Source organism: Bufo gargarizans, chromosome 10 (assembly GCF_014858855.1).
Source record: "Bufo gargarizans isolate SCDJY-AF-19 chromosome 10, ASM1485885v1, whole genome shotgun sequence".
Classification (NCBI taxonomy): Eukaryota; Metazoa; Chordata; class Amphibia; order Anura; family Bufonidae; genus Bufo; species Bufo gargarizans.
Genome location: NC_058089.1, coordinates 12,563,350 through 12,590,424, shown reverse-complemented (window position 1 = coordinate 12,590,424; position 27,075 = coordinate 12,563,350). Strand labels below are relative to the sequence as shown.

Sequence of the window (27,075 nt, the reverse complement as noted above, 5' to 3'; positions counted from 1 at the left end):
GGGAGGACATGTGACTCCTGCATTATACTGTATAAGAGGAGATACAGGGAGGACATGTGAATCCTGCATTATACTGTATAAGAGGAGATACAGGGAGGACATGTGACTCCTGCATTACACTGTATAAGAGGAGATACAGGGAGGACATGTGACTCCTGCATTACACTGTATAAGAGGAGATACAGGGAGGACGTGTGACTCCTGCATTACACTGTATAAGAGGAGATACAGGGAGGACGTGTGACTCCTGCATTACACTGTATAGGAGGAGATACAGGGAGGACGTGTGACTCCTGCATTATACTGTATAAGAGGAGATACAGGGAGGATGTGTGACTCCTGCATTATACTGTATAAGAGGAGATACAGGGAGGACATGTGACTCCTGCATTATACTGTATAAGGGGAGATACAGGGAGGACATGTGACTCCTGCATTACACTGTATAAGAGGAGATACAGGGAGGACATGTGACTCCTGCATTATACTGTATAAGAGGAGATACAGGGAGGACATGTGACTCCTGCATTATACTGTATAAGAGGAGATACAGGGAGGACATGTGACTCCTGCATTATACTGTATAAGAGGAGATACAGGGAGGACGTGTGACTCCTGCATTATACTGTATAAGAGGAGATACAGGGAGGACATGTGACTCCTGCATTATACTGTATAAGGGGAGATACAGGGAGGACATGTGACTCCTGCATTACACTGTATAAGAGGAGATACAGGGAGGACGTGTGACTCCTGCATTATACTGTATAAGAGGAGATACAGGGAGGACGTGTGACTCCTGCATTACACTGTATAGGAGGAGATACAGGGAGGACGTGTGACTCCTGCATTATACTGTATAAGAGGAGATACAGGGAGGATGTGTGACTCCTGCATTACACTGTATAAGAGGAGATACAGGGAGGACGTGTGACTCCTGCATTATACTGTATAAGAGGAGATACAGGGAGGACATGTGAATCCTGCATTATACTGTATAAGAGGAGATACAGGGAGGACATGTGACTCCTGCATTACACTGTATAAGAGGAGATACGGGAAGGACATGTGACTCCTGCATTATACTGTATAAGAGGAGATACAGGGAGGACGTGTGACTCCTGCATTACACTGTATAAGAGGAGATACAGGGAGGACGTGTGACTCCTGCATTACACTGTATAAGAGGAGATACAGGGAGGACGTGTGACTCCTGCATTATACTGTATAAGAGGAGATACAGGGAGGACGTGTGACTCCTGCATTACACTGTATAAGAGGAGATACAGGGAGGACGTGTGACTCCTGCATTATACTGTATAAGAGGAGATACAGGGAGGACGTGTGACTCCTGCATTACACTGTATAGGAGGAGATACAGGGAGGACGTGTGACTCCTGCATTATACTGTATAAGAGGAGATACAGGGAGGACGTGTGACTCCTGCATTATACTGTATAAGAGGAGATACAGGGAGGACATGTGACTCCTGCATTATACTGTATAAGAGGAGATACAGAGAGGACGTGTGACTCCTGCATTACACTGTATAAGAGGAGATACAGGGAGGACATGTGACTCCTGCATTACACTGTATAAGGTGAGATACAGGGAGGACGTGTGACTCCTGCATTATACTGTATAAGAGGAGATACAGGGAGGACGTGTGACTCCTGCATTATACTGTATAAGAGGAGATACAGGGAGGACGTGTGACTCCTGCATTATACTGTATAAGAGGAGATACAGGGAGGACATGTGAATCCTGCATTATACTGTATAAGAGGAGATACAGGGAGGACATGTGACTCCTGCATTATACTGTATAAGAGGAGATACAGGGAGGACGTGTGACTCCTGCATTATACTGTATAAGAGGAGATACAGGGAGGACGTGTGACTCCTGCATTATACTGTATAAGAGGAGATACAGGGAGGACGTGTGACTCCTGCATTATACTGTATAAGAGGAGATACAGGGAGGACGTGTGACTCCTGCATTACACTGTATAAGAGGAGATACAGGGAGGACGTGTGACTCCTGCATTATACTGTATAAGGGGAGATACAGGGAGGACGTGTGACTCCTGCATTATACTGTATAAGAGGAGATACAGGGAGGACATGTGACTCCTGCATTATACTGTATAAGAGGAGATACAGGGAGGACATGTGAATCCTGCATTATACTGTATAAGAGGAGATACAGGGAGGACATGTGACTCCTGCATTACACCGTATAAGGAGAGATACAGGGAGGACATGTGACTCCTGCATTATACTGTATAAGAGGAGATACAGGGAGGACGTGTGACTCCTGCATTATACTGTATAAGAGGAGATACAGGGAGGACATGTGAATCCTGCATTATACTGTATAAGAGGAGATACAGGGAGGACATGTGACTCCTGCATTATACTGTATAAGAGGAGATACAGGGAGGACATGTGACTCCTGCATTATACTGTATAAGAGGAGATACAGGGAGGACATGTGACTCCTGCATTATACTGTATAAGAGGAGATACAGGGAGGGCGTGTGACTCCTGCATTATACTGTATAAGAGGAGATACAGGGAGGACATGTGACTCCTGCATTATACTGTATAAGAGGAGATACAGGGAGGACGTGTGACTCCTGCATTACACTGTATAAGAGGAGATACAGGGAGGACGTGTGACTCCTGCATTATACTGTATAAGAGGAGATACAGGGAGGACATGTGACTCCTGCATTACACTGTATAAGGTGAGATACAGGGAGGACGTGTGACTCCTGCATTATACTGTATAAGAGGAGATACAGGGAGGACGTGTGACTCCTGCATTACACTGTATAAGAGGAGATACAGGGAGGACATGTGACTCCTGCATTATACTGTATAAGAGGAGATACAGGGAGGACGTGTGACTCCTGCATTATACTGTATAAGAGGAGATACAGGGAGGACGTGTGACTCCTGCATTATACTGTATAAGAGGAGATACAGGGAGGACATGTGACTCCTGCATTATACTGTATAAGAGGAGATACAGGGAGAGCATGTGACTCCTGCATTACACTGTATAAGAGGAGATACAGGGAGGACATGTGACTCCTGCATTACACTGTATAAGGTGAGATACAGGGAGGACGTGTGACTCCTGCATTATACTGTATAAGAGGAGATACAGGGAGAGCATGTGACTCCTGCATTACACTGTATAAGAGGAGATACAGGGAGGACGTGTGACTCCTGCATTATACTGTATAAGAGGAGATACAGGGAGGACGTGTGACTCCTGCATTATACTGTATAAGAGGAGATACAGGGAGGACGTGTGACTCCTGCATTATACTGTATAAGAGGAGATACAGGGAGGACATGTGAATCCTGCATTACACTGTATAAGAGGAGATACAGGGAGGACATGTGACTCCTGCATTATACTGTATAAGAGGAGATACAGGGAGGGCATTGACGCCTGCATTACACTGTATAAGAGGAGATACAGGGAGGACGTGTGACTCCTGCATTACACTGTATAGGAGGAGATACAGGGAGGACGTGTGACTCCTGCATTATACTGTATAAGAGGAGATACAGGGAGGACATGTGACTCCTGCATTACACTGTATAAGAGGAGATACAGGGAGGACATGTGACTCCTGCATTATACTGTATAAGAGGAGATACAGGGAGGACGTGTGACTCCTGCATTACACTGTATAAGAGGAGATACAGGGAGGACATGTGACTCCTGCATTACACTGTATAGGAGGAGATACAGGGAGGACATGTGACTCCTGCATTACACTGTATAGGAGAGATACAGGGAGGATGTGTGACTCCTGCATTATACTGTATAAGAGGAGATACAGGGAGGACGTGTGACTCCTGCATTATACTGTATAAGAGGAGATACAGGGAGGATGTGTGACTCCTGCATTACACTGTATAAGAGGAGATACAGGGAGGACGTGTGACTCCTGCATTATACTGTATAAGGGGAGATACAGGGAGGACGTGTGACTCCTGCATTATACTGTATAAGAGGAGATACAGGGAGGACGTGTGACTCCTGCATTACACTGTATAGGAGGAGATACAGGGAGGACATGTGACTCCTGCATTACACTGTATAAGAGGAGATACAGGGAGGACGTGTGACTCCTGCATTACACTGTATAAGAGGAGATACAGGGAGGACGTGTGACTCCTGCATTACACTGTATAGGAGGAGATACAGGGAGGACGTGTGACTCCTGCATTATACTGTATAAGAGGAGATACAGGGAGGATGTGTGACTCCTGCATTACACTGTATAAGAGGAGATACAGGGAGGGCGTGTGACTCCTGCATTATACTGTATAAGAGGAGATACAGGGAGGACATGTGAATCATGCATTATACTGTATAAGAGGAGATACAGGGAGGACATGTGACTCCTGCATTACACTGTATAAGAGGAGATACAGGGAGGACATGTGACTCCTGCATTACACTGTATAAGAGGAGATACAGGGAGGACGTGTGACTCCTGCATTACACTGTATAGGAGGAGATACAGGGAGGACGTGTGACTCCTGCATTATACTGTATAAGAGGAGATACAGGGAGGACGTGTGACTCCTGCATTACACTGTATAAGGGGAGATACAGGGAGGGCATGTGACTCCTGCATTATACTGTATAAGAGGAGATACAGGGAGGACGTGTGACTCCTGCATTACACTGTATAAGGGGAGATACAGGGAGGGCATGTGACTCCTGCATTATACTGTATAAGGGGAGATACAGGGAGGACGTGTGACTCCTGCATTATACTGTATAAGAGGAGATACAGGGAGGACGTGTGACTCCTGCATTATACTGTATAAGAGGAGATACAGGGAGGACATGTGAATCCTGCATTATACTGTATAAGAGGAGATACAGGGAGGACATGTGACTCCTGCATTATACTGTATAAGAGGAGATACGGGAAGGACATGTGAATCCTGCATTACACTGTATAAGAGGAGATACAGGGAGGACGTGTGACTCCTGCATTATACTGTATAAGAGGAGCATTTTGCGGAACGGAATTGCCAACCCATTGATTCCTATGCGGGTCCGCAATTCCGTTCCCGAAAAAAAATAGAACATGTCCTATTCTTGTCCGCAATTGCGGACAAGAATAGGCATATTCTATAGTGCCGGCAATGTGCGGTCCGCAAAATGCGGAACGCACATTGCCGCAGTCCGTGTTTTGCGGCTCCGTGGATCCGCAAAACACGTTGCGGACGTGTGAATGGAGCCCAACAGTGGTAGACATAATAAATACAAAAGAAAAAAAAGTAAAAACAGATCACCATTCCTATACAAAATAATCAGTCCTCCTTGCTGGAATCCACCCGTGCACAGGATCCCGCAGGGCCAGCGTCCTGGAAGTAATACAATAAAAAAGGCAAAAGGGTCCAGCACTGAGAGATCTCGATAATATAAAATTCCTTTATTGATCCATGGAAAAATTGATCAAAAGCATTGTACAAACCTACGTGTTTCAAGTGCAAAAGACGCTCTTACTCATGGCATAAAATCAGGTTGCTACTGCTGCTTCCTTATAGCTACACCTAATAATCACCAGTGTGCAGGAACAGGCATTGCTACTCAAGTACATGAACACTCAATGACAACGAAAGGTATGCATAAAAAGCATATAGAAGCATAACAGAGATCGACAAATGTGCATAAGCTCCTAAACCATTCTTAATAAAAAATATCATAAATCCACTTTCAGATTTAATGCTTTAGGTGACCGTGTATCAAATGTAAAAATCCAGCTTCTGGTCCAATCTTCTCCCAGTTGGGTCTAATTTATTTATATATGCTTTGTATGCATACCTTTCATTGTCTTTTAGTGTTCATGTAGTTGAGTAGCAATGCCTCTTCCTACACACCAGTGATTATTAGATGTAGATATAAGTTGCAACTTGCTTTTATGCAATGAGTAAGAACATCTTTTGAACTCGAAACGCGTGGATCATGGATCAATAAAGGAATTTTATATTTTAAATTTCCCAGTGCTGGACCCTTTTGCTTTTTTCATCGCATTAAAGGGGTTGACCACCTCACACATTGGTGGCATATCGCTAGTATATGCCACCAATGTCTGATAGGTGTGGGTTCCACTTCTGGGACTCGCACCTATCTCTAGAAAAGAGCCCACCAAGTGAAAGAGAGCAGACCTTGCATGCGTGACCTCCCTCCATTCGTTTCTATGAACTCCAGATGTGGTATTTGAGACAGGGGCAGTTCTGAGATGCACATCTCTCACATCAGGGTCACTCACCTGTTCTTGCTGCTGTCTTGCCAGGTCCATTTGCTGTCGCTGTTTTTCTATCTGGGAAGCTGCCAGCTTCTTCTGCTCATCATGTGCGGCCAGGAGCTGCTCTCGAAGGCTGATCAGCTGCGATATCATGGTAGAGAGTTGTCGCTCTTTTTCTGCTAGGCTTTCCGGCGTTCCTGGACAAGAGACACAAAATCCAGAAAAGCTACATTGCCATAAGTCTTCAATATGAAAGACAAATAAATATGTATATTCAGAGAGCGGTGATGTCACTGCGGTTTAACCTATCTGGAAAGCAGTGATGTCATCTGTATAATATATTTTATAGTGATTTCACGTCCTGTATAATGTAATTGGAGAGCGGTGATGTCCCCTCCTGTATAATATACCTTATATCTAGAGAGCGGTGATGTCACCTCCTGTATAATATAACTGATATCTGGAGAGCGGTGATGTCACCTCCTGTATAATATACCTTATATCTAGAGAGCGGTGATGTCACCTCCTGTATAATATAACTGATATCTGGAGAGCGGTGATGTCACCTCCTGTATAATATACCTTATATCTAGAGAGCGGTGATGTCACCTCCTGTATAATATAACTGATATCTGGAGAGCGGTGATGTCACCTCCTGTATAATATACCTTATATCTAGAGAGCGGTGATTTCACCTCCTGTATAATATAACTGATATCTGGAGAGCGGTGATGTCACCTCCTGTATAATATACCTTATATCTAGAGAGCGGTGATGTCACCTCCTGTATAATATACCTTATATCTAGAGAGCGGTGATGTCACCTCCTGTATAATATAACTGATATCTGGAGAGCGGTGATGTCACCTCCTGTATAATATACCTTATATCTAGAGAGCGGTGATGTCACCTCCTGTATAATATACCTTATATCTAGAGAGCGGTGATGTCACCTCCTGTATAATATACCTTATATCTAGAGAGCAGTGATGTCACCTCCTGTATAATATACCTTATATCTAGAGAGCAGTGATGTCACCTCCTGTATAATATAACTGATATCTGGAGAGCGGTGATGTCACCTCCTGTATAATATACCTTAAATCTAGAGAGCGGTGATGCCACCTCCTGTATAATATAACTGATATCTGGAGAGCGGTGATGTCACCTCCTGTATAATATACCTTATATCTGGAGAGCAGTGATGTCACCTCCTGTATAATAAAACTGATATCTGGAGAGCGGTAATGTCACCTCCTGTATAATATACCTTATATCTGGAGAGTGGTGATGTCACCTCCTGTATAATATAACTGATATCTGGAGAGCGGTGATGTCACCTCCTGTATAATATACCTTATATCTAGAGAGCGGTGATGTCACCTCTTGTATAATAAAACTGATATCTGGAGAGCGGTAATGTCACCTCCTGTATAATATACCTTATATCTGGAGAGTGGTGATGTCACCTCCTGTATAATATCACTGATATCTGGAGAGCGGTAATGTCACCTCCTGTATAATATACCTTATATCTGGAGAGCGGTGATGTCACCTCCTGTATAATAAAACTGATATCTGGAGAGCGGTGATGTCACCTCCTGTATAATATAACTGATATCTGGAGAGCGGTGATGTCACCTCCTGTATAATATACCTTATATCTAGAGAGCGGTGATGTCACCTCCTGTATAATAAAACTGATATCTGGAGAGCGGTGATGTCACCTCCTGTATAATATACCTTATATCTGGAGAGTGGTGATGTCACCTCCTGTATAATAAAACTGATATCTGGAGAGCGGTGATGTCACCTCCTGTATAATATACCTTATATCTGGAGAGTGGTGATGTCACCTCCTGTATAATATAACTGATATCTGAAGAGCAGTGATGTCACCTCCTATATAATATAACTTATATCTGGAGAGCGGTGATGTCACCTCCTATATAACATAACTTATATCTGGAGAGCGGTGATGTCACCTCCTGTATAATATACCTTATATCTAGAGAGCGGTGATGTCACCTCCTGTATAATGTAATTGGAGAGCGGTGATGTCCCCTCCTGTAAAATATACCTTATATCTGGAGAGCGGTGATGTCACCTCCTGTATAATATACCTTATATCTAGAGAGCGGTGATGTCACCTCCTGTATAATATAACTTATATCTAGAGAGCAGTGATGTCACCTCCTGTATAATATAACTGATATCTGGAGAGCGGTGATGTCACCTCCTGTATAATATACCTTATATCTAGAGAGCGGTGATGCCACCTCCTGTATAATATAACTGATATCTGGAGAGTGGTGATGTCACCTCCTGTATAATAAAACTGATATCTGGAGAGCGGTAATGTCACCTCCTGTATAATATACCTTATATCTGGAGAGTGGTGATGTCACCTCCTGTATAATATAACTGATATCTGGAGAGCGGTGATGTCACCTCCTGTATAATATACCTTATATCTAGAGAGCGGTGATGTCACCTCCTGTATAATAAAACTGATATCTGGAGAGCGGTAATGTCACCTCCTGTATAATATACCTTATATCTGGAGAGTGGTGATGTCACCTCCTGTATAATAAAACTGATATCTGGAGAGCAGTGATGTCACCTCCTGTATAATATACCTTATATCTGGAGAGCGGTGATGTCACCTCCTGTATAATAAAACTGATATCTGGAGAGCGGTGATGTCACCTCCTGTATAATATAACTGATATCTGGAGAGCGGTGATGTCACCTCCTGTATAATATACCTTATATCTAGAGAGCGGTGATGTCACCTCCTGTATAATAAAACTGATATCTGGAGAGCGGTGATGTCACCTCCTGTATAATATACCTTATATCTGGAGAGTGGTGATGTCACCTCCTGTATAATAAAACTGATATCTGGAGAGCGGTGATGTCACCTCCTGTATAATATACCTTATATCTGAAGAGCAGTGATGTCACCTCCTATATAATATAACTTATATCTGGAGAGCGGTGATGTCACCTCCTATATAACATAACTTATATCTGGAGAGCGGTGATGTCACCTCCTGTATAATATAACCGATATCTGGAGAGCAGTGATGTCACCTCCTATATAATATAACATTTCTATAGAGCGCTGATGCCATTTCTGTTTAACAGGTTATAGTTACTACAGATGGGTTGTTGATCCAGGGATTTATTCTGACTGCCTGATTGGAGTTGGGAAGGAATTTAAGGCTTCTACCTCAGTTTTTTTTTTCCTTCCTCTGGGTAAACTTGCACTTGAACATTTTTCATCCTTACAAACTATGTTACTATGTTATAACTGATAGCTGGAGAGCGGTGGTTTCACATCCTGTATAATATAACTGGAGAGCGGTGATGTCACCTCCTGTATAACATAACTGATATCTATAGGTCAATTATGTCACTTCCTGTATAATATAACATATCTATAGAGCGGTGACATCCCTTCCTGTATAATACAACTAATATCTGAAGAGCAGTGATGTGACCTCCTGTCTAATATATCTTATATCTGAAGAGCGGTGATGTCACCTCCTGTATAATATAACTGATATCTGGAGAGCGGTGACGTCACCTCCTGTATAATATACCTTATATCTGGAGAGTGATGATGTCACCTCCTGTATAATATAACTGATATCTGGAAAGCAGTGATGTCACCTCCTGTATAATATAACTTATACCTGGAGAGCAGTGATGTCACCTCCTGTATAATATAACTGATATCTGAAGAGCGGTGATGTCACCTCCTGTATAATATAACTGATATCTGGAGAGTGGTGATGTCACCTCCTGTATAATATAACTGATATCTGAAGAGCAGTGATGTCACCTCCTGTATAATATAACTTATACCTGGAGAGCAGTGATGTCACCTCCTGTATAATATAACTGATATCTGGAGAGCAGTGATGTCACCTCCTGTATAATAACTTACCTGGAGAGCAGTGATGTCACCTCCTGTATAATATAACTGATATCTGGAGAGCAGTGATGTCACCTCCTGTATAATATAACTTATACCTGGAGAGCAGTGATGTCACCTCCTGTATAATATAACTTATACCTGGAGAGCAGTGATGTCACCTCCTGTATAATATAACTGATTTCTGGAAAGCAGTGATGTCACCTCCTGTAGAACATATCTGGAGAGCAGTGATGCCATTTTGGTCACATAAGGATCCCTTCCCCCATATGTGACACGGGGTTCGGACATATTTTTGGCCTTTGTCCCTCTGTTTTTACAATTATTCAGTGTTTTTCTGTCTGAGCTGGAGATGAATCCTGTTGCGGGCGTTTCGCTCTCAGAGCTCAGGTTGCGCCTTTCTCTGCAGAGCCCATCACATCCCTTCAGATGTTTGCACTTCACACGCCAGGATCATCATTTAGCATTTACTGTTTTTTTTTTGTTTTTTTTCTCATCTTTCAAATGTCACAAAAAAAAAAAGTCGGCAGCAAAGACGAAAAATCGGGGAGACAACTGAAGGGATGAGACAATTGCGCGGAGGGTCCGGGGAGATGAAAGGCTACTTTGTGATGTCCGCAGCTTCAACGCCGACCTCAAATCCAGATGGAAGTTTCAGCTCTTTCTACTCCAAACACATCTCCAGATAAAGGCTTCAGTGGAAAACAAACACAAAGCGGCTATTCTGTGCGCAGAACAGCTGAAGTATTATCATGAAGTTCTGAATGACTTTCTAACACCAGAATGCGCCCTGCCTTTGTCTGCTCATCAGATCGCCATTGTCCGCGCTTCCACATGCCGCTCCGCTCCCTCCTCTCCTGACAACCCCATAAATGCCTCAATTGTGTCACAGCGCCGGAATCTGTAGCAAACATGCAAAGTGGCAGAGTGCAGGGGCCCGAGGTGCCGCGCCAATCAGCTCTTCTGGCGCACAGCTCCATCGCAACGCTGTGAGACACGAAAAGCCCCGCCCCCCAGGAACGACACATTAAAGACACCTATAGGGTTATGTGACCACAGAGGGATGGAGCTCTCTCCTCTCATCAAAGGCTGGAGACCAAATTTCTAGAATGCAGATCTCCCACATTTTTGTATAAGCCGCATATTTTCACAAACATGTTTTCAATTTTATGCCACGTTTACGACTGTTTAAGAAGTGGGTGGGGCTTAGTTCAAAAGTAGGTGTGGCCCAATAGATGTACTATATAGGGCGTCAATTATTGCGTATATGGCAGCTCATAGCACAGTCTGCCAGAAGATCCGCCCCCAGTCATAATAATTCCACCCCTTTGTGTTTCTATTCCTCGCCATTTGAACATCTCTGCTTGCTGTCCAGGAAAGGAATCCTCCGTCTCTACAATCAAAGGCTGGAATCCCATCATGAACTACCATAGCCCTGCTCACAATGCTGAGGGTTTGTTACAATTCTATCCATTCTATACAATCCTCTGTGAGCCAAACATCCTGGACTCCAGCCTGATACATCTCTCCTGCACTGATACACTGTAACAAATAGGTACAAGAGATAATCCCCTGCACCCACCCTCTGATCCCAGCGGAGCGCTTCATATAAGGGCTCGTTCACACAAACATTTTTTGAGTTCCGCATACGGGCCGTTTTTTGAGTTCCGTATACGGAACCATTAATTTCAATGGTTCCGCAAAAAAAACGGAATGGCATATACAGTATACAGTAATTACATCGAAAAAATTGGGCTGGGCAGAAAATTTTCAATAGATGGTTCCGCAAAAACCGAACGGACACGGAAGACATACGGATGCATTTCCATAGGTGTTCAGTTTTTTTGCGGACTTATTGACTTGAATGGAGCCACGGACCGTGATTTGCGGGCAATAATAGGACATGTTCTATCTTTCAACTGAATGGAAACACGGAAATGGAATGCATACGGAGTATACTCCTTTTTTTTTTTTGCGGAACCATTGAAATGTATAGTTCCGTATATGGACCGTATACGGAACGCAAAAAACGGCCCGTAAACTGAAGAAAAAAACTGTTGTGTAAAAGAGGCCTAAGGCCTCATGCACACGACCGTTCTGTTTTTTGCAAAACACGGATGCCGCCCGTGTGCCTTCCGCAATTTGCGGAACGGAACAGGCGGCCCATTGTAGAAATACTTATTCGGCTCGGATGCGGACCAGAACAACGGTCGTGTGCATGACGCCTAAGGCTGTGATGGCTAACCTCCGGCAGTCCAGCTGTGGTAAAACTACAACTCCCAAGATGCACACTTGCTTGGCTGTTCCCAGAACTCCATAGAAATGAATAGAGCATGCTGGGAGTTGTAGTTTCACCACACCTGGAGTGCCGGAGGTTAGCCATCACTAATATAAGGTGATGCACTGGAGTTCTATATGGAGGATGCTGCTCACAGATTTGCTGCAAGTTCTCTCCCCTCCTCCACACATGATAATCAGCCGGAGGGTCCTGTAAGGAGGTCCAGGGTGTGATCTCCTGTAACACTTCTCCTCTGATCACTGTTCCGTCTGTGCGATGCTCTGCAGAGTGGCAGTGGGACCCGGGCTGGACGTCTTTAGGCTCTAGAGTTCTGATTGTTGCACCTGTATAAACACTCCAGAAACTCAAATTATGTTTCCAAATAAGATTTCACTGTAATCGTTTCCTGAGCAAAATACAGAAAACCTCATTGCAACCCCCGGTACGTGTCGTAAAGCGGAGGAATTACAGGGGAACCCAAGGCTGCGCTTCTCGGGAACGCCCCCATTTCTGTTGCATCACATGGACAATGACAGCAGCACTTTCCCTATGGGGTCTGAGAAAACGGTGACTACGATAAAGCCTCCCACAGGGGTTGTCACTCGGCAGACCTCGGCTGGGGACTCAGGATCTGTCCTAATGAGGGACCACAATGAGCGCTGCTCTGGGAGAAACCAATCATTCTTCAGTGACTGGACAGCAAAAGAGTAAGAAGGCGGATTAGCCCCAGAATCTGATGATAACATGCAGTACTTCACAGTCACCTGAAGGGGGCCATGGGAATACGGCTGCCTCTGGAAGCCTTTGCTGGCGGCCATCTTTTTTTGGGAAGAAATGGTGACCCTACAGGCTGGCCAATGACTGTGGCACAGTAATGGTGGGCCTTTCATCAAGCTCGTAACGCTGACCGGAGACATTTAACCTCAGAAACAATATGCGGCAGACCTACTAGAAACAAAATCCTGCTGTCAAATAGATTTTGGGGAAATTTTATGCATTTTTTAAAATACTTTTTTTTCTAATTTAAATTGCAGTTTGTTTAATTTCTACAACACTTTTCTTAGTGGACTCCAAAGAAAATCATTTCACTACTGGAATCCATGTGATGGTCGCATCTCCTGACCACGCTGGCAGCCATATTGATAATGTTGTGTTGTATAATGACCCTGCGAGCGGCATCATAAATAATAAACACATCGTTAGCGGCATTAGCACAATGTACGGTAATGTGCCGAGCGCCATTGTGCAGACGCTCAGACTTCATAATGGAGCATTAAGGAATAAATGGCCATGAATGGGACTTGCAGGGGGTTAACTATAACTCGCGGCTTCTGCAATGATCACGCGGCGTCTCATGGCTTATTATACATGCATATGGCCAATTATGGGGATATAATTGTGGAAATGGCAAACAGATTGCCGTGCGAGTCATTGTGTGGAGAGGCCGCGCTGATGGCGCCGCATTGTGAGCTGTTTAGTGTCCTTCATCTACAAATGTGTCTCCATGAATACTGCGAGGACAGAAAAATGAGGATGAAGAGCGCACTTGTTACACTAGGGCCCGCACCACAAAAGAGCCTGCTAACAGAGAAGAGGAGAGGACGCGCAGCAGCTCACAAGGTGCCGCCATTGTTTCCATAGATACTACAGGGCTTCTAAGTGACAACTAACAAGAGGAAAGTAACTTCACAGACTGCTGGCCGATGGCAAAGATAAATGGCGGCAAATCTACCGATCAGATGCAAAAAATCATATAAAATACAGTAAAAGATATAAACATAATACATAGAGAGATAAGTCAATGTTTTGAGATAATAAGTCACTGCTCAGAGATAAGTGAGTACTGTTACATAATAAGCGCATGCTCTGAGATAATAAGTCAGTGCTCTGCCATATAGGAGACATAATAAGCGCAGGCTCTGAGTGAGATAATAAGTCTGTGCTCTGCCATATGGGAGACATAATAAGCGCAGGCTCTGAGTGAGATAATAAGTCTGTGCTCTGAGATAATGAGTACTCTGAAATAATAAGCGCATGATCTGAGATAATAAGTCAGTGCTCTGAGATAAGCGAGTACTCTCATATAATAAGCGCATGATCTGAGATTATAAGTCCGGGCTTTGAGATAATGAGTACTCTGAAATAATAAGCGCATGCTCTGCTGAGATAATAAGTCCGTGGTCTGAGATAAGCGAGTACTCTCACATAATAATTACATGATCTGAGATAATAAGTTGGTGCTCTGAGATAAGTGAGTACTCTCACATAATAAGTGCATGCTCTGAGATAATAAGTCTGTGCTCTGAGATAAATGAGTACTCTCACATAATAAGTGCATGCTCTGAGATAATAAGTCTGTGCTCTGAGATAAGCGAGTACTCTCACATAAAATTCACATGATCTGAGATAATAAGTCTGTGCTCTGAGATAAGTGAGTACTCTCACATAATAATCACATGATCTGAGATAATAAGTCTGTGCTCTGAGATAAGGGAGTACTCTCACATAATAATCACATGATCTGAGATAATAAGTCTGTGCTCTGAGATAAGTGAGTACTCTCACATAATAAGTGCATGCTCTGAAATAATAAGTCTGTGCTCTGAGATAAGTGGGTACTCTCACATAATAATCACATGATCTGAGATAATAAGTCTGTGCTCTGAGATAAGGGACTACTCTCACATAATCTGAGATAATAAGTCTGTGCTCTGAGATAAGTGAGTACTCTCACATAATAAGTGCATGCTCTGAAATAATAAATCTGTGCTCTGAGATAAGCGAGTACTCTCACATAATAATCACATGATCTGAGATAATAGGTCTGTGCTCTGAGGTAAGCGAGTACTCTCACATAATAATCACATGATCTGAGATAACGATGTGGCTTCATTTCCTGACCTGAGCCGGGGTTGTACACAGGATAAACATGGATTATGACCCCGCCCCTTGTGTGGAGGACCGCAGTTGACGTTTGTCATTTGGTTTGAGCTACTTGTCTGTAGAAAGTATACAAAAGCTTAAAAATCTGTGAACGCCAGTAATGTTTAAGCAGGAAAGAATTGCAAGGACAGAGGATCGGAGCGTCAGGTCCGGAATTTACTCAAATCACACCAGCATTTGAACATTTGGAAATTCCCATCATCCACCATTTGATCCCAACACAAGACCAGGAAGAATCTGGGATTTCAGGAGAGCAAAAGAGGGAGCAGGGATACGGCTGGGTAGCGGGGAGGCAGCTGCGCAATAACAGCTCCGCTGCTCATTAAAGTCCCTGTGTTTAGATACAGGCAGTAAAAGAAAATCTCAATAATTTCTGTGTCCGAGCGCTGCTGCCAAAGAAAGTTCCAAGTTGGAAAGTCCTCCCTTCCTATTGGCTGCTGATGCTGCCGCCGCTGCTCGGGACACCTGTATTTACAGAATGCGCAACATTATGAGGAATTCTTCATTTGTGCTTATTAAATTTTTTTAATTTAAGCAGAAATCTCATATTTGTAACAGCCGAAGGGACTGCCAAGCAAATGAGGCGCTGCCAGGGAGAAATGCTGGCCGTAACGGTCCGAGCAAATCTGCACTGCACCAAACGGACTCCTTCAGCGTCCACAGTATGACCCCCTAGAACCAGCAGCACATACAAGAGACGATCACCAGAGACGCTGAAATGTACCACAAAGCCATGTGACCCCATTACTGCGACATTACCGATACACTGCTTCATTACTATTACCGTACTGCTAAATTGTGATGACCTTTCTGCTACATTAGTATTGGACTACTGCTACATTACTATTACCTTACTGTTACATTACTGCTACATTACTATTACATTACTATTACCTTACATTACTGCTACATTAGTATTGGACTACTGCTACATTACTATTATCTTACTGTTACATTACTGCTACATTACTACTACATTACTGCTACATTACAATTGCATTACTATTACCTTACTGCTACACTGTGATGACCTTACTGTTACTATTACATTACTATTAGACTACTGCTGCTACATTACTGCTATATTACTATTACATTACTATTACCTTACTGTTATATTACTATTAAACCGCTGCTACATTACTATTACACTACTGCTGCTAGATTACTGCTATATTACTATTACATTACTATTACCTTACTGTTATATTACTATTAAACCGCTGCTACATTACTATTACACTACTGCTGCTAGATTACTGCTATATTACTATTACATTACTATTACCTTAAAGGGGTTCTGCAGTTTGTTTAAACTGATGATCTATCCTCTGGAAAGATCATCAGCATCTGACCAGCGGGGGTCCGACACCCGGGACCCCTGCTGATCAGCTGTTTGAGAAGGCAGCGGCGCTCCATTAGTGCTGCGGCCTTCTTGCTGTTTACCGCAGGCCCAGTGACGTCACAACTAGTATCAACTTGCCTGGGCGGGGCTAAGCTCCGTTCACGTGAACAGAGCTTAGCCACTCTCAGGTCAGTTGATACTAGTCGTGACGTCACTGGGCCTGCGGTAAACAGTGAGAAGGCCGCAGCACTAATGGAGTGCCGCTGCCTTCTTAAACAGCTGATCGGCAGGGGTCCCGGGTGTCGGACCCCCGCTGGTCAGATGCTGATGATCCAGAGGATAGATCATCAGTTAAAACAAACTGCAGAACCCCTTTAATGCTATATTACATTACTATTACCATACTGTTATATTACTATTAGACTGCTGCTACATTACTATTAAACTACTATGACATTACTGTTATATTATTATTAGACTACTGCTACATTACTATGACATTGCAATTACATTACTGTTACATTACTGCTACATCCCCTGTGACTTACAGCCATGTGCACAGTATACACAGTAGGTATCTTGATGAGAAGACTCTATGAAGTATAATTCACCAGTATTTCATGGTGTGTAGTACACTACTTACGCTCCCAGCAGATGTCCGCATTGAGCCATGAAATCCAACGAAAAAAGAAAGATGAAAAATTGCAAAAAAAAATAAAATACAGAAAAGTTTCAATAAAATCAATAAAAAGCCAATAAATAACCTTCATAAATGTGATGAGATGTGGGGTTCCAGGCGCCTCACGCGGCCATGTCAGCTGAACTGGATGAAGATGTCTGCCATTTACTATTATTATTATTTTTTTCCTATCAAAGTCAGAAATTATGAGCTTCTAGGTTATGCTGAAAATGGCGACTTTCACAGTGGGGAGGAGGAAGCTGACTGGTCTGATATTCAATAGCGATGATGGGGGTTATAATCTATGAGGATATGTAACCAATCAGATGTATCCTTTCATTTCACTTTAATAAAGACCTTCTGTCCATTGATGGGAAGCAATGTCCTTTACGGCGCTCCGTTATAAATCTGCGTACGAGGCGCTTATAACGAGGGTCATCATTTAATACGAATTATCTCCGGACGCCGATCTTTACTGAAAATCCTGCCTATAAAACACAGGAAATTAACACAAATACGAAGTGGTGACTTGTGTGTAATTGTGAGTGTAAATGAGCTGAGAATAAACATTTTACATTTTATTGTAGTTTTATTGTAGTAAATGCACAATTTAATTTAAAAATCATAAAAATGTCAAACGACGAAGAGCGGCCGTAAAACCGCGGCGTTATTCACTGCGCCAGAGTGCAGGTCTGTGCAGAACAATTGACAAAATTTACAGGAAACCAAATCCTAATTATTCCTGGTGTCAGCGCCGTGGCGGCAAATAATAATTGATATTTACATTACAGTTATTTATACTATTGTCGTCAGAAGAAATAATAAAACCGGCAATTAATGTTGCATCGTTATCCCGCTACTTACAGAAACACGGAGACATCACTTAACTGCCCGAAATACAACTGTACAAAGAGAAGCAGCGCGGCGGGATACTGCACGTAAAATGTCACTGGTGTGACTGAGTATCCGTCTGAGGGGACTTCTCATGTATGTGTGTCTATGAGTGCATGTATATATGTACATCTGTGTGCATCTATGTATGTACAGTATATATGTGTGCAGCATGTACCTCTGTGTGTAGTGTGTGTCTATGTACAGCATATATTCATATGTGTACAGTATGTGTGTACCATATGTATGTATATGTGTACCTCTGTGTGTATCTATGTATGTACAGTATATATGTGTGCAGCATGTACCTCTGTGTGTAGTGTGTGTCTATGTACAGCATATATTCATATGTGTACAGTATGTGTGTACCATATGTATGTATATGTGTACCTCTGTGTGTATCTGTGTATTTATATATGTATGTGTGCAGCCTATGTATGTACATACGTGTACCTGCGTGAATATGTGTACCTCTGTGTGTATCTGTTGTAAGAAGGTACAAGGAGTCATCGTGGATGATAGGTACATGTAACCGAGGTTCCTGGCCTCGGTGGAGTAAGAGACATTTTTTATGTGTCAGCAGCAGTTGCTGTTTGACACCTTGGTACTTAGCATGGCTGTAATAGCTGAGTAGGGACGGCTCTTACTGGGAGTAGTCAAAGTGCTGGGTGGGTGACTACTCCACACGTTCCAGGCCGGGTTTTGCCAGGCATAAAACCAGCCAGCACTGCCATGTGGAGAGGACTACCTCTGTCTGACAGTAGAGCATCAGGAGGTCTGTGTGCTGAGATCTGAGGCCTGTGCTGGGCTGGAGAGCAGAGACCCGTGTGTCAGGAGACAGGCCGCCTAAAGCCTGTGTTTGAACTTTCTGAGGCAGAACTGCCACTAAGGAGACTTCTCTTTTATTAACTTGCCATTGGGTGTGAAGTAAGACCAACACTGCAAAAGTAAATGTTTTGTTTTTGGCATCATGTGTGAATAAACACTGAAGTTTGAATTATGAACTTGTATTTTGCCTCTGTACTGCGCCTGCTTATCCTAACTACCAGAGCGAATCCCCACACTGTATATGTGCAGTATATATTTATATATGTATGTGTGCAGTATATGTATATGTGTACCTCTGTGTGTATCTATGTATGTGCAGTATATATTTATATATGTATGTGTGCAGCATGTGTATGTATATGTGTACCTCTGTGTGTATCTATGTATGTGCAGTATATATTTATATATGTATGTGTGCAGCCTATGTATGTACATACATGTACCTGCGTGGATATGGGTGCAGTGTGTGTGAAGTATATATTTATACAGTGCCTTGAAAAAGTATTCATACCCCTTGAACTTTTCCACAGTTTTCACGTTACACCCACAAAACTGAATGCATTTTATTGGTATTTTATGTGATCGACCAACACAAAGTACAAGTCTGTATGAAGTGAAAAGATATACGTGGTTTTCAAAACTTTTACTAAATACAAATCTGGAAAGTGTGGTGTGCATTTGTAATCCCCCCTCTGAGTCAGTACTTTGTAGGACCACCTTTCGCTGCAGTTACAACTTCCAGTCTTTTGGGGGATGTCTCTAGAGGTGGACATTTTTGCCCACTTTTCTTTGCAGAAAAGCTTGCGCTCAGTCAGATTGGATGGAGAACGTCTGTAAATAGCAATTATCAAGTCTTGCCACAGATTCTCAATGGGATTTAGGTCTGGACTGTGACTGGGCCGTTCTAACACATGAAGATGCTTTGATCTAAACCCTTCCATTGCATCTCTGCGTGGATGTTTAGGGTGATTGTTCTGCAGGAAGATGAACCTTTGCCCCAGTCTCAGTCTTGCCATAATCCTTTCATTTTCAGGTGAGTGACTGAACGGTGTTCCATGAGATGTTCAGAGCTTGGGATATTTTTTTATACCCTAACCCTGTTTTACACTTCTCCACAACTTTATGCTTGACCTGTCTGGTATGTTCCTTGGTTTTCATGATGCCGTTTGATCACTAATGTTCTCTATTCTAACAAACATCTGAGGCCTTCACAGAACAGATGACGTTATACTGAGAATACATTATACACAGGTGGACTCCATTTACTAATGAGGTGACTTCTGAAGGCAATTGGTCACACTGGATTTTATTTAGGGGTATCAGAATACAGGGGGATGAATACAAATGCACACCACACTTTCCAAGTTTTAACTTATTAAACATTTTGAAAACCATTTGTCATTTTCTTTTCACTTCACACACACTTTCCAAGTTTTAACTTATGCTTTCTGTTGGACTATCACAAAAAATCCCAATAAAATATATTTAAGTTTGTGGGAGTAACATAAAAAACATGGAAAAGTTCAAGGGGTATAATACATTTTCAAGGCACTGTATAAGTATGTATCTACGTCTCTGTGTGTTTGTATGTGTGCAGTGTATGACTTTACATACAAATCTATCTGTATATGTGTGTACACTCATTGCCCAAAAAATCCCACCCCAAGAAGTAGTTGTTATGAATGTAATAATGATCTATGTACAGCCTCTAGCCTGGATACAAGATTAGGTACAGCCTCTAGCCTGGATACAAGATTAGGTACAGCCTCTAGCCTGGATACAAGGTGAGAGACGGCCTCTAGTCTGAATACAAGATGAGATACGACCTCTAGCCTGGATACAAGATTAGATATGGCCTCTAGCCTGGATACACGACGAGAAACGGCCTCTAGCCTGGATACAAGATTAGATACGGCCTCTAGTCTGGATATAAGGTGAGATACAGCCTCTAGACTGGATACAAGATGAGGTACAGCCTCTAGCCTGGATATAAGGTGAGATAGCCTCTAGCCTGGATACAAGGTGATATACGGCCTCTAGCATGGATACAAGGTGAGATACGGCCTCTAGCCTGGATACAAGATTAGGTACAGCCTCTAGCCTAGATACAAGGTGAGAGACGGCCTCTAGTCTGAATACAAGATGAGATACGGACTCTAGCCTGAATAAAAGATGAGATACGGCCTCTAGCCTGGATACAAGGTGAGAGACGGCCTCTAGTCTGAATACAAGATGAGATACGACCTCTAGCCTGGATACAAGATTAGATATGGCCTCTAGCCTGGATACACAACGAGAAACGGCCTCTAGCCTGGATACAAGATTAGATACGGCCTCTAGTCTGGATATAAGGTGAGATACAGCCTCTAGACTGGATACAAGATGAGGTACAGCCTCTAGCCTGGATATAAGGTGAGATAGCCTCTAGCCTGGATACAAGGTGATATACGGCCTCTAGCATGGATACAAGGTGAGATACGGCCTCTAGCCTGGATACAAGATTAGGTACAGCCTCTAGCCTAGATACAAGGTGAGAGACGGCCTCTAGTCTGAATACAAGATGAGATACGGACTCTAGCCTGAATAAAAGATGAGATACGGCCTCTAGCCTGGATACAAGATTAGGTACAGCCTCTAGCCTGGATACAAGGTGAGATACGGCCTCTAGCCTGGATACAAGATGAGATATGGCCTCTATCCTGGATACACAATGAGAAACGGCCTCTAGCCTGGATACAAGATTAGATACGGCCTCTAACCTGGATACACAATGTGATACGGCCTCTAGCATGGATACAAGGTGAGATACGGCCTCTAGTCTGGATATAAGGTGAGATACAGCCTCTAGACTGGATACAAGATGAGGTACAGCCTCTAGCCTGGATACAAGGTGAGATACGGCCTCTAGTCTGGATATAAGGTGAGATACAGCCTCTAGACTGGATACAAGATGAGGTACAGCCTCTAGCCTGGATACAAGGTGAGATACGGCCTCTAGCCTGGACACACGATGCAATACGTCCTCTAGCATGGATACAAGGTGAGATACGGCCTCTAGCCTGGATACAAGATTAGGTACAGCCTCTAGTCTGAATACAAGATGAGATACGGCCTCTAGCCTGGATACAAGATGAGATACGGCCTCTAGCCTGGATAAAAGATGAGATACGGCCTCTAGCCTGGATACAAGATGAGATACGGCCTCTAGCCTGGATACAAGAGGAGGTTGGACATGGAGGCATACAGGTTCCATATGGTATCCTGTGGCACATTTGTTCACAGATGCTATAGCTGGGCCTGTAGATCCTGCACACTCGTAGGTTGATGAAGCTGGTGTCCCAGCCGATTCCATAATTGCTGGATTGGTAATAAATCTGGTATATCGGCAGCCAATGAAGTGCTGTAATCCGGAGGAGCTTTGCTGTGTGTGGGTAAGCCTTATCCTGCTAAAAAAAGAAAGCCCTGCCATGAAAGGAACACGTGGCGGCAGGACGTCCTGCACATATCACTGAGCTGTTAGTGTCCTCGTATCACTACTAGGGGTGACCGACTGTCATATTTGATGGCTCCCCCGATCATTACACCAGCAGTTGTCAGGCTAGCCATGAGAGGAACACATGTGGCGGCAGGATGCCCTGCACATATCGCTGAGCTGTTAGTGTCCCTCATATCACTACTAGGGATAACCGACTATCATATATGATGGTGTCACGGCGGAGAGTGGGGGAAAACCCCCACGGTACAATGTCAGGGAATTTAGGAAAGCAACTAGGCCTGGATGCCAGCATCAGGTCACATCCTATAGCGTCCCTAATCCTCGCCCTAACTCCTCGCCGTATGAGAGGACCTGGATGGTAGGACGGCTCATACCCCGGAAACCTAGGGCTCTGAGTCGCCCTGATAATCACTCACAAAGGAGCTGAGGAGAGGCGCCCTGTTCTTCCAGGACACGGAAGAACAGGAGTCTCAACAGGCCTAGTAGCAGGTAAAAGTAGAAACCATATACAGCAACTGGATCGGCAGGTAAGAACACCAGACAACACACTTACCTGCCACTGCCACCACGACTGGAACCTGTGCATACGTACAGGAGCCCACACACTGGATCCCCATGAAGTAAGATGCACGGCGGCCCCAGGCAGTGCTGCATACAGGCATGTGGTTCACCCCTCCGGGAAACCATGAGACCCCCTTACGGAGGCGTGAACCACATGCCTGTATGCAGCGCTGCCTGGGGCCACCATGCATCTTTCTGCATGGGGTCCAGGCAGTAACTGGTGTGCTGGATTCTTGTATGTGTTGTTTGTATGGTTTCCTGTTTGGTGTGTGGGCTCCTGTACGTATGCACGGGTTCCAGTCGTGGTGGCAGTGGCAGGTAAGTGTGTTGTCCGGTGTTCTTACCTGCCGATCCAGTTGCTGTATATAGTTTCTACTTTTCCCTGCTACTAGGCCGGTTGAGACTCCTGTTCATATGTGTCTTGGAAGAACAGGTCGTCTCTCCCCTGCTCCTATGTGAGGGATTATCAGGGTGACTCAGGGCCCTAGGTCTTCGGGGTATGAGCCGTCCTACCTTCCAGGTCCGCTCATACAGTGAGGAGTTAGGGCGAGGATTAGGGACGCTATAGGTGACCTGCTCCCTGATCCCAGCATCCAGGCCTAGTTGCTTTTCCGAATTCCCTGACATTGTACAGTGGGGGGTTTCCCCCACTCTCCACAGTGACAGACGGTTCCCCCGATAAACACACCAGCAGTTGTCAGGCCAGTCATGAGAGGAACACATGTGGCGACGACAGGACGTCCTGCACATATCGCTGAACTGTTAGTGTTCCTCATATCACTACTAGGGATGAGCGACTGTCGTACGTGAAGGCTTCCCTGATCATCACACCAGCAGTTGGGGCAGTGTGTCACCTCACCACGAGGCCTCCATATTCCAACCCGACCATCATCTGATCCCAAACAGAACCTAGATTTATCACTAATGACGATACAGGTCCAGGCTGGAGCAGTCCAGGTTTCTCCTTCACGACACCACTGTAAGGAAGGCGACGGTGGCTGGCTCTCAACGGCAGGACACGTAATGGGCGATGTGACACCAAATCCTCTTCTGCTAAGAGCCTGGAAATGGTCTGGTCAGAGACAGGGGTGTAATGCAGGGGCCGCCTGTGTATGGATGATGGGAGTTGCTTGTGCTTGTTGGTGGGTCACACAATTCTCTCTACTGGTGTCTGTCTGGGCCGTCCGAAGCCTGTTCACCATGTTTGTGCTCTCAAGTAACCACTGATCCCAACATCTCCTAACAGGTAGGTTAGAACAGCCTAGATAGCAGCAATTCATCGAAAAGATCATCCTGCTTCTCTCAGTCCAATGATGCGCCTCCTCTCAAATTCTGACAACTGGGCAGATGTATTCCAGTGCGTGTTAGAGGCATGTCTAGCAGTCACTGATCTCTCACCAAGAAGCACACTACCCAAAAGTAGCCTCTGAGAGTCTTTTTATATGGCAGAAGGGAAGCAATTTTACGCCCTCTTGTGGTAAGACCCAGTGTCTAATCAGACCGCACCTATAATCATTTACATATCTGCATGAGACAGAACTCAATGCCGAATGCAACAATCTGACATTTCTATGGGGGGGGGATTATTTTGTCGGTGTGCGTATGTACAGTATGTGTGTCTATTGGTATACATGCATGTTTAACACGCATACATGCATACATCCCTATCTATGACTATACATGACAGGGACACTCAGTATATTTCTTCGTTCTCTTCTTATGCATCTCGTGTCATAAGTGCTGTGTACAATATACGGGGTTTGTAAGGATTTCTCTGCGCTCCTTCCCTGATTTCGTGATATGGATCGGCCCCAGTCGCTTTTCCTGGCTCAGTCTGACAAACATGTTACCTGCCAGATCTTTAGCTGTCACTCTCATCCGGCGTCCCCCTGCTGCAGCTCACCCTGTAAAGTGTAAGCTCTGGAGGCTGCCTTGTCAGTACGTGCCTATCTATCGTACTATACACACACATTATTATCACCCACAGATGGAGCAGGTTTTATGTGATTGGTAATTAAATGCAAAACACATTACTACAACTCCCACCTGACACATTAAACGGATTATGCTCATCATTCACACATGTAGCAGATACAGCGGTGCTCCGTCCACACAGGCACAGCAAAGCTGAGTTTGTCAGATAAAACAAGGCCAAGGTTTTTACAGATGTAGCAGGGCTGCGTGTGTCAGATATAACAAGGCTAAGGTTCACAGATGTATAGTGGAGTTTGTCAGATTATCAGTCTTTAGGTTAACGCAGGGTTAAACATCTGAATGAGCTCTGCTACATCTGTACATGTTGTGGTGCTGACACATGTACATGAGCGGATGAAGCGTATAATCACTCTGTAGAAGGTGCAGGGCGGGCGTCCTCGTCACATTCCTGCAGGAATCAAGTGCATGTTAAGTATCGGCGCTGATTATTTAATCAGAGGAGGCAGCGTCTTGGCCTCGGCCTCATTTGGGTGGCAGATAATATTTGCCTCATACAATAATTGTGCACCTGTTGTGATGGAAGCCGCTCAACAAATGTGAAGAAGTCGAAGGACTCAAGACAAGAGGCGCCCCCCCCCCCCGGTCACCTCCTCCCCCTCCAACTGGGGCGCTGCAAGCACAGAAATCCACCGCCTGCAGCCGACTGTCACTGACAAATACCCAGATGCCCTGCAGCCAGGGGGCGCACTTCTGGGGGGGGGGGGTGACATAGAAGCGAAGAGAGGGGTTCTCTCATTGGGGCTTTTCTAAATGTACTGTATTTACATGATGCAGAAGGTGACATCAAATGAGGTGTCCTACCAGAGAAGAGCGCAGCACATAATACAGGATAACGCAGAAGGAGGGGGCAACTCCGCAAGGAATCACCTTACCCCATCCAGTGAGATATCCTTCTAATCTGGGAATTAATAATCCAGTCTGATAATCTGGCAGCCTATAATCCAGAGACTCTGAAATCTCCTGACACTGCTGATTAATGAGGGCAGTAGTTTCTGGGGCACAGACCGGGGAGGTTTATAGACTCCTCCAAGAAACCAGAAAATCTGATGATCCGGCAACTGTCAAGTTCTAGTGATGCCAGATTTAAGGAATCTGATGGTATAATATAATAATATTCAATTCTCGGGCAGCTTGTTAATGCCGCCAAACCACACAGTCCTGGAACACTTAAGGGGCCAGTGTCCACTCATCAGCGTATAACGGAAAGGTCTAGAAGTTTCTAATAGTCAAGATCTCTGCTTGCTGTCGGTTAAAGGGGGTCAGAACTGGACCTGGACAAACCCTTTAATTTGAACAATCTTATTTACATCATAAATGGAACTTTTTACAACTGAGAGTTTGTTTCGAGGTATAAGTTTAGATGATACTAAGCACAGCAGCAGCAGCAGGAATCTCTCTCCTGTCCTGGGCTCCAGGCTGACTGTAACAAACCCTCAGCTGTGAGTAGGACTATCAGTCAGTGTGTGGAGGATCGGAGTCCGCTGCAGACTTTATGCTGAACGTGCAGAACATGCTGTATGTGCTCCTCTACTCCTCACCATGACAGCCGTTCCACCCCCGTTCACAACATCTCACTCCTCCTGTAAATGTGCTAACCCGGGCTCGCCTCCAGCGAACGTCAAAAAGAGCAGCACAGATGTCATCGGGCTCACGTACGAATAGCACGGTCGGATTGTTGTCACTTATAGGGATCGGCGGAAGTTCCGGGCAATTCACATATGGTAAGAGAGTATCACTTTAAGAAGTGCGCTGCTTTACGTATATTTAGCCACGCCCCTTTGTACCTGCACCGTCAGCGCCCTCTGACCCCGGCCCTCACCTAT

At 44.3% G+C, this 27,075-nt stretch overlaps 1 protein-coding gene across 18 annotated transcripts in view; it reads right to left on the bottom strand.

The window, feature by feature from the left end:
- Positions 1-27,075, bottom strand: part of SOX6 (SRY-box transcription factor 6) — a 288,239-nt gene that overhangs the window by 100,873 nt on the left and 160,291 nt on the right. For all 18 annotated transcript variants that reach the window (XM_044271016.1, XM_044271012.1, XM_044271009.1 and 15 more), the window contains one exon: positions 6,318-6,490. In XM_044271016.1, coding sequence (XP_044126951.1) covers positions 6,318-6,490 — 173 coding nt within the window. The remainder of the gene's footprint in view (positions 1-6,317; positions 6,491-27,075) is intronic.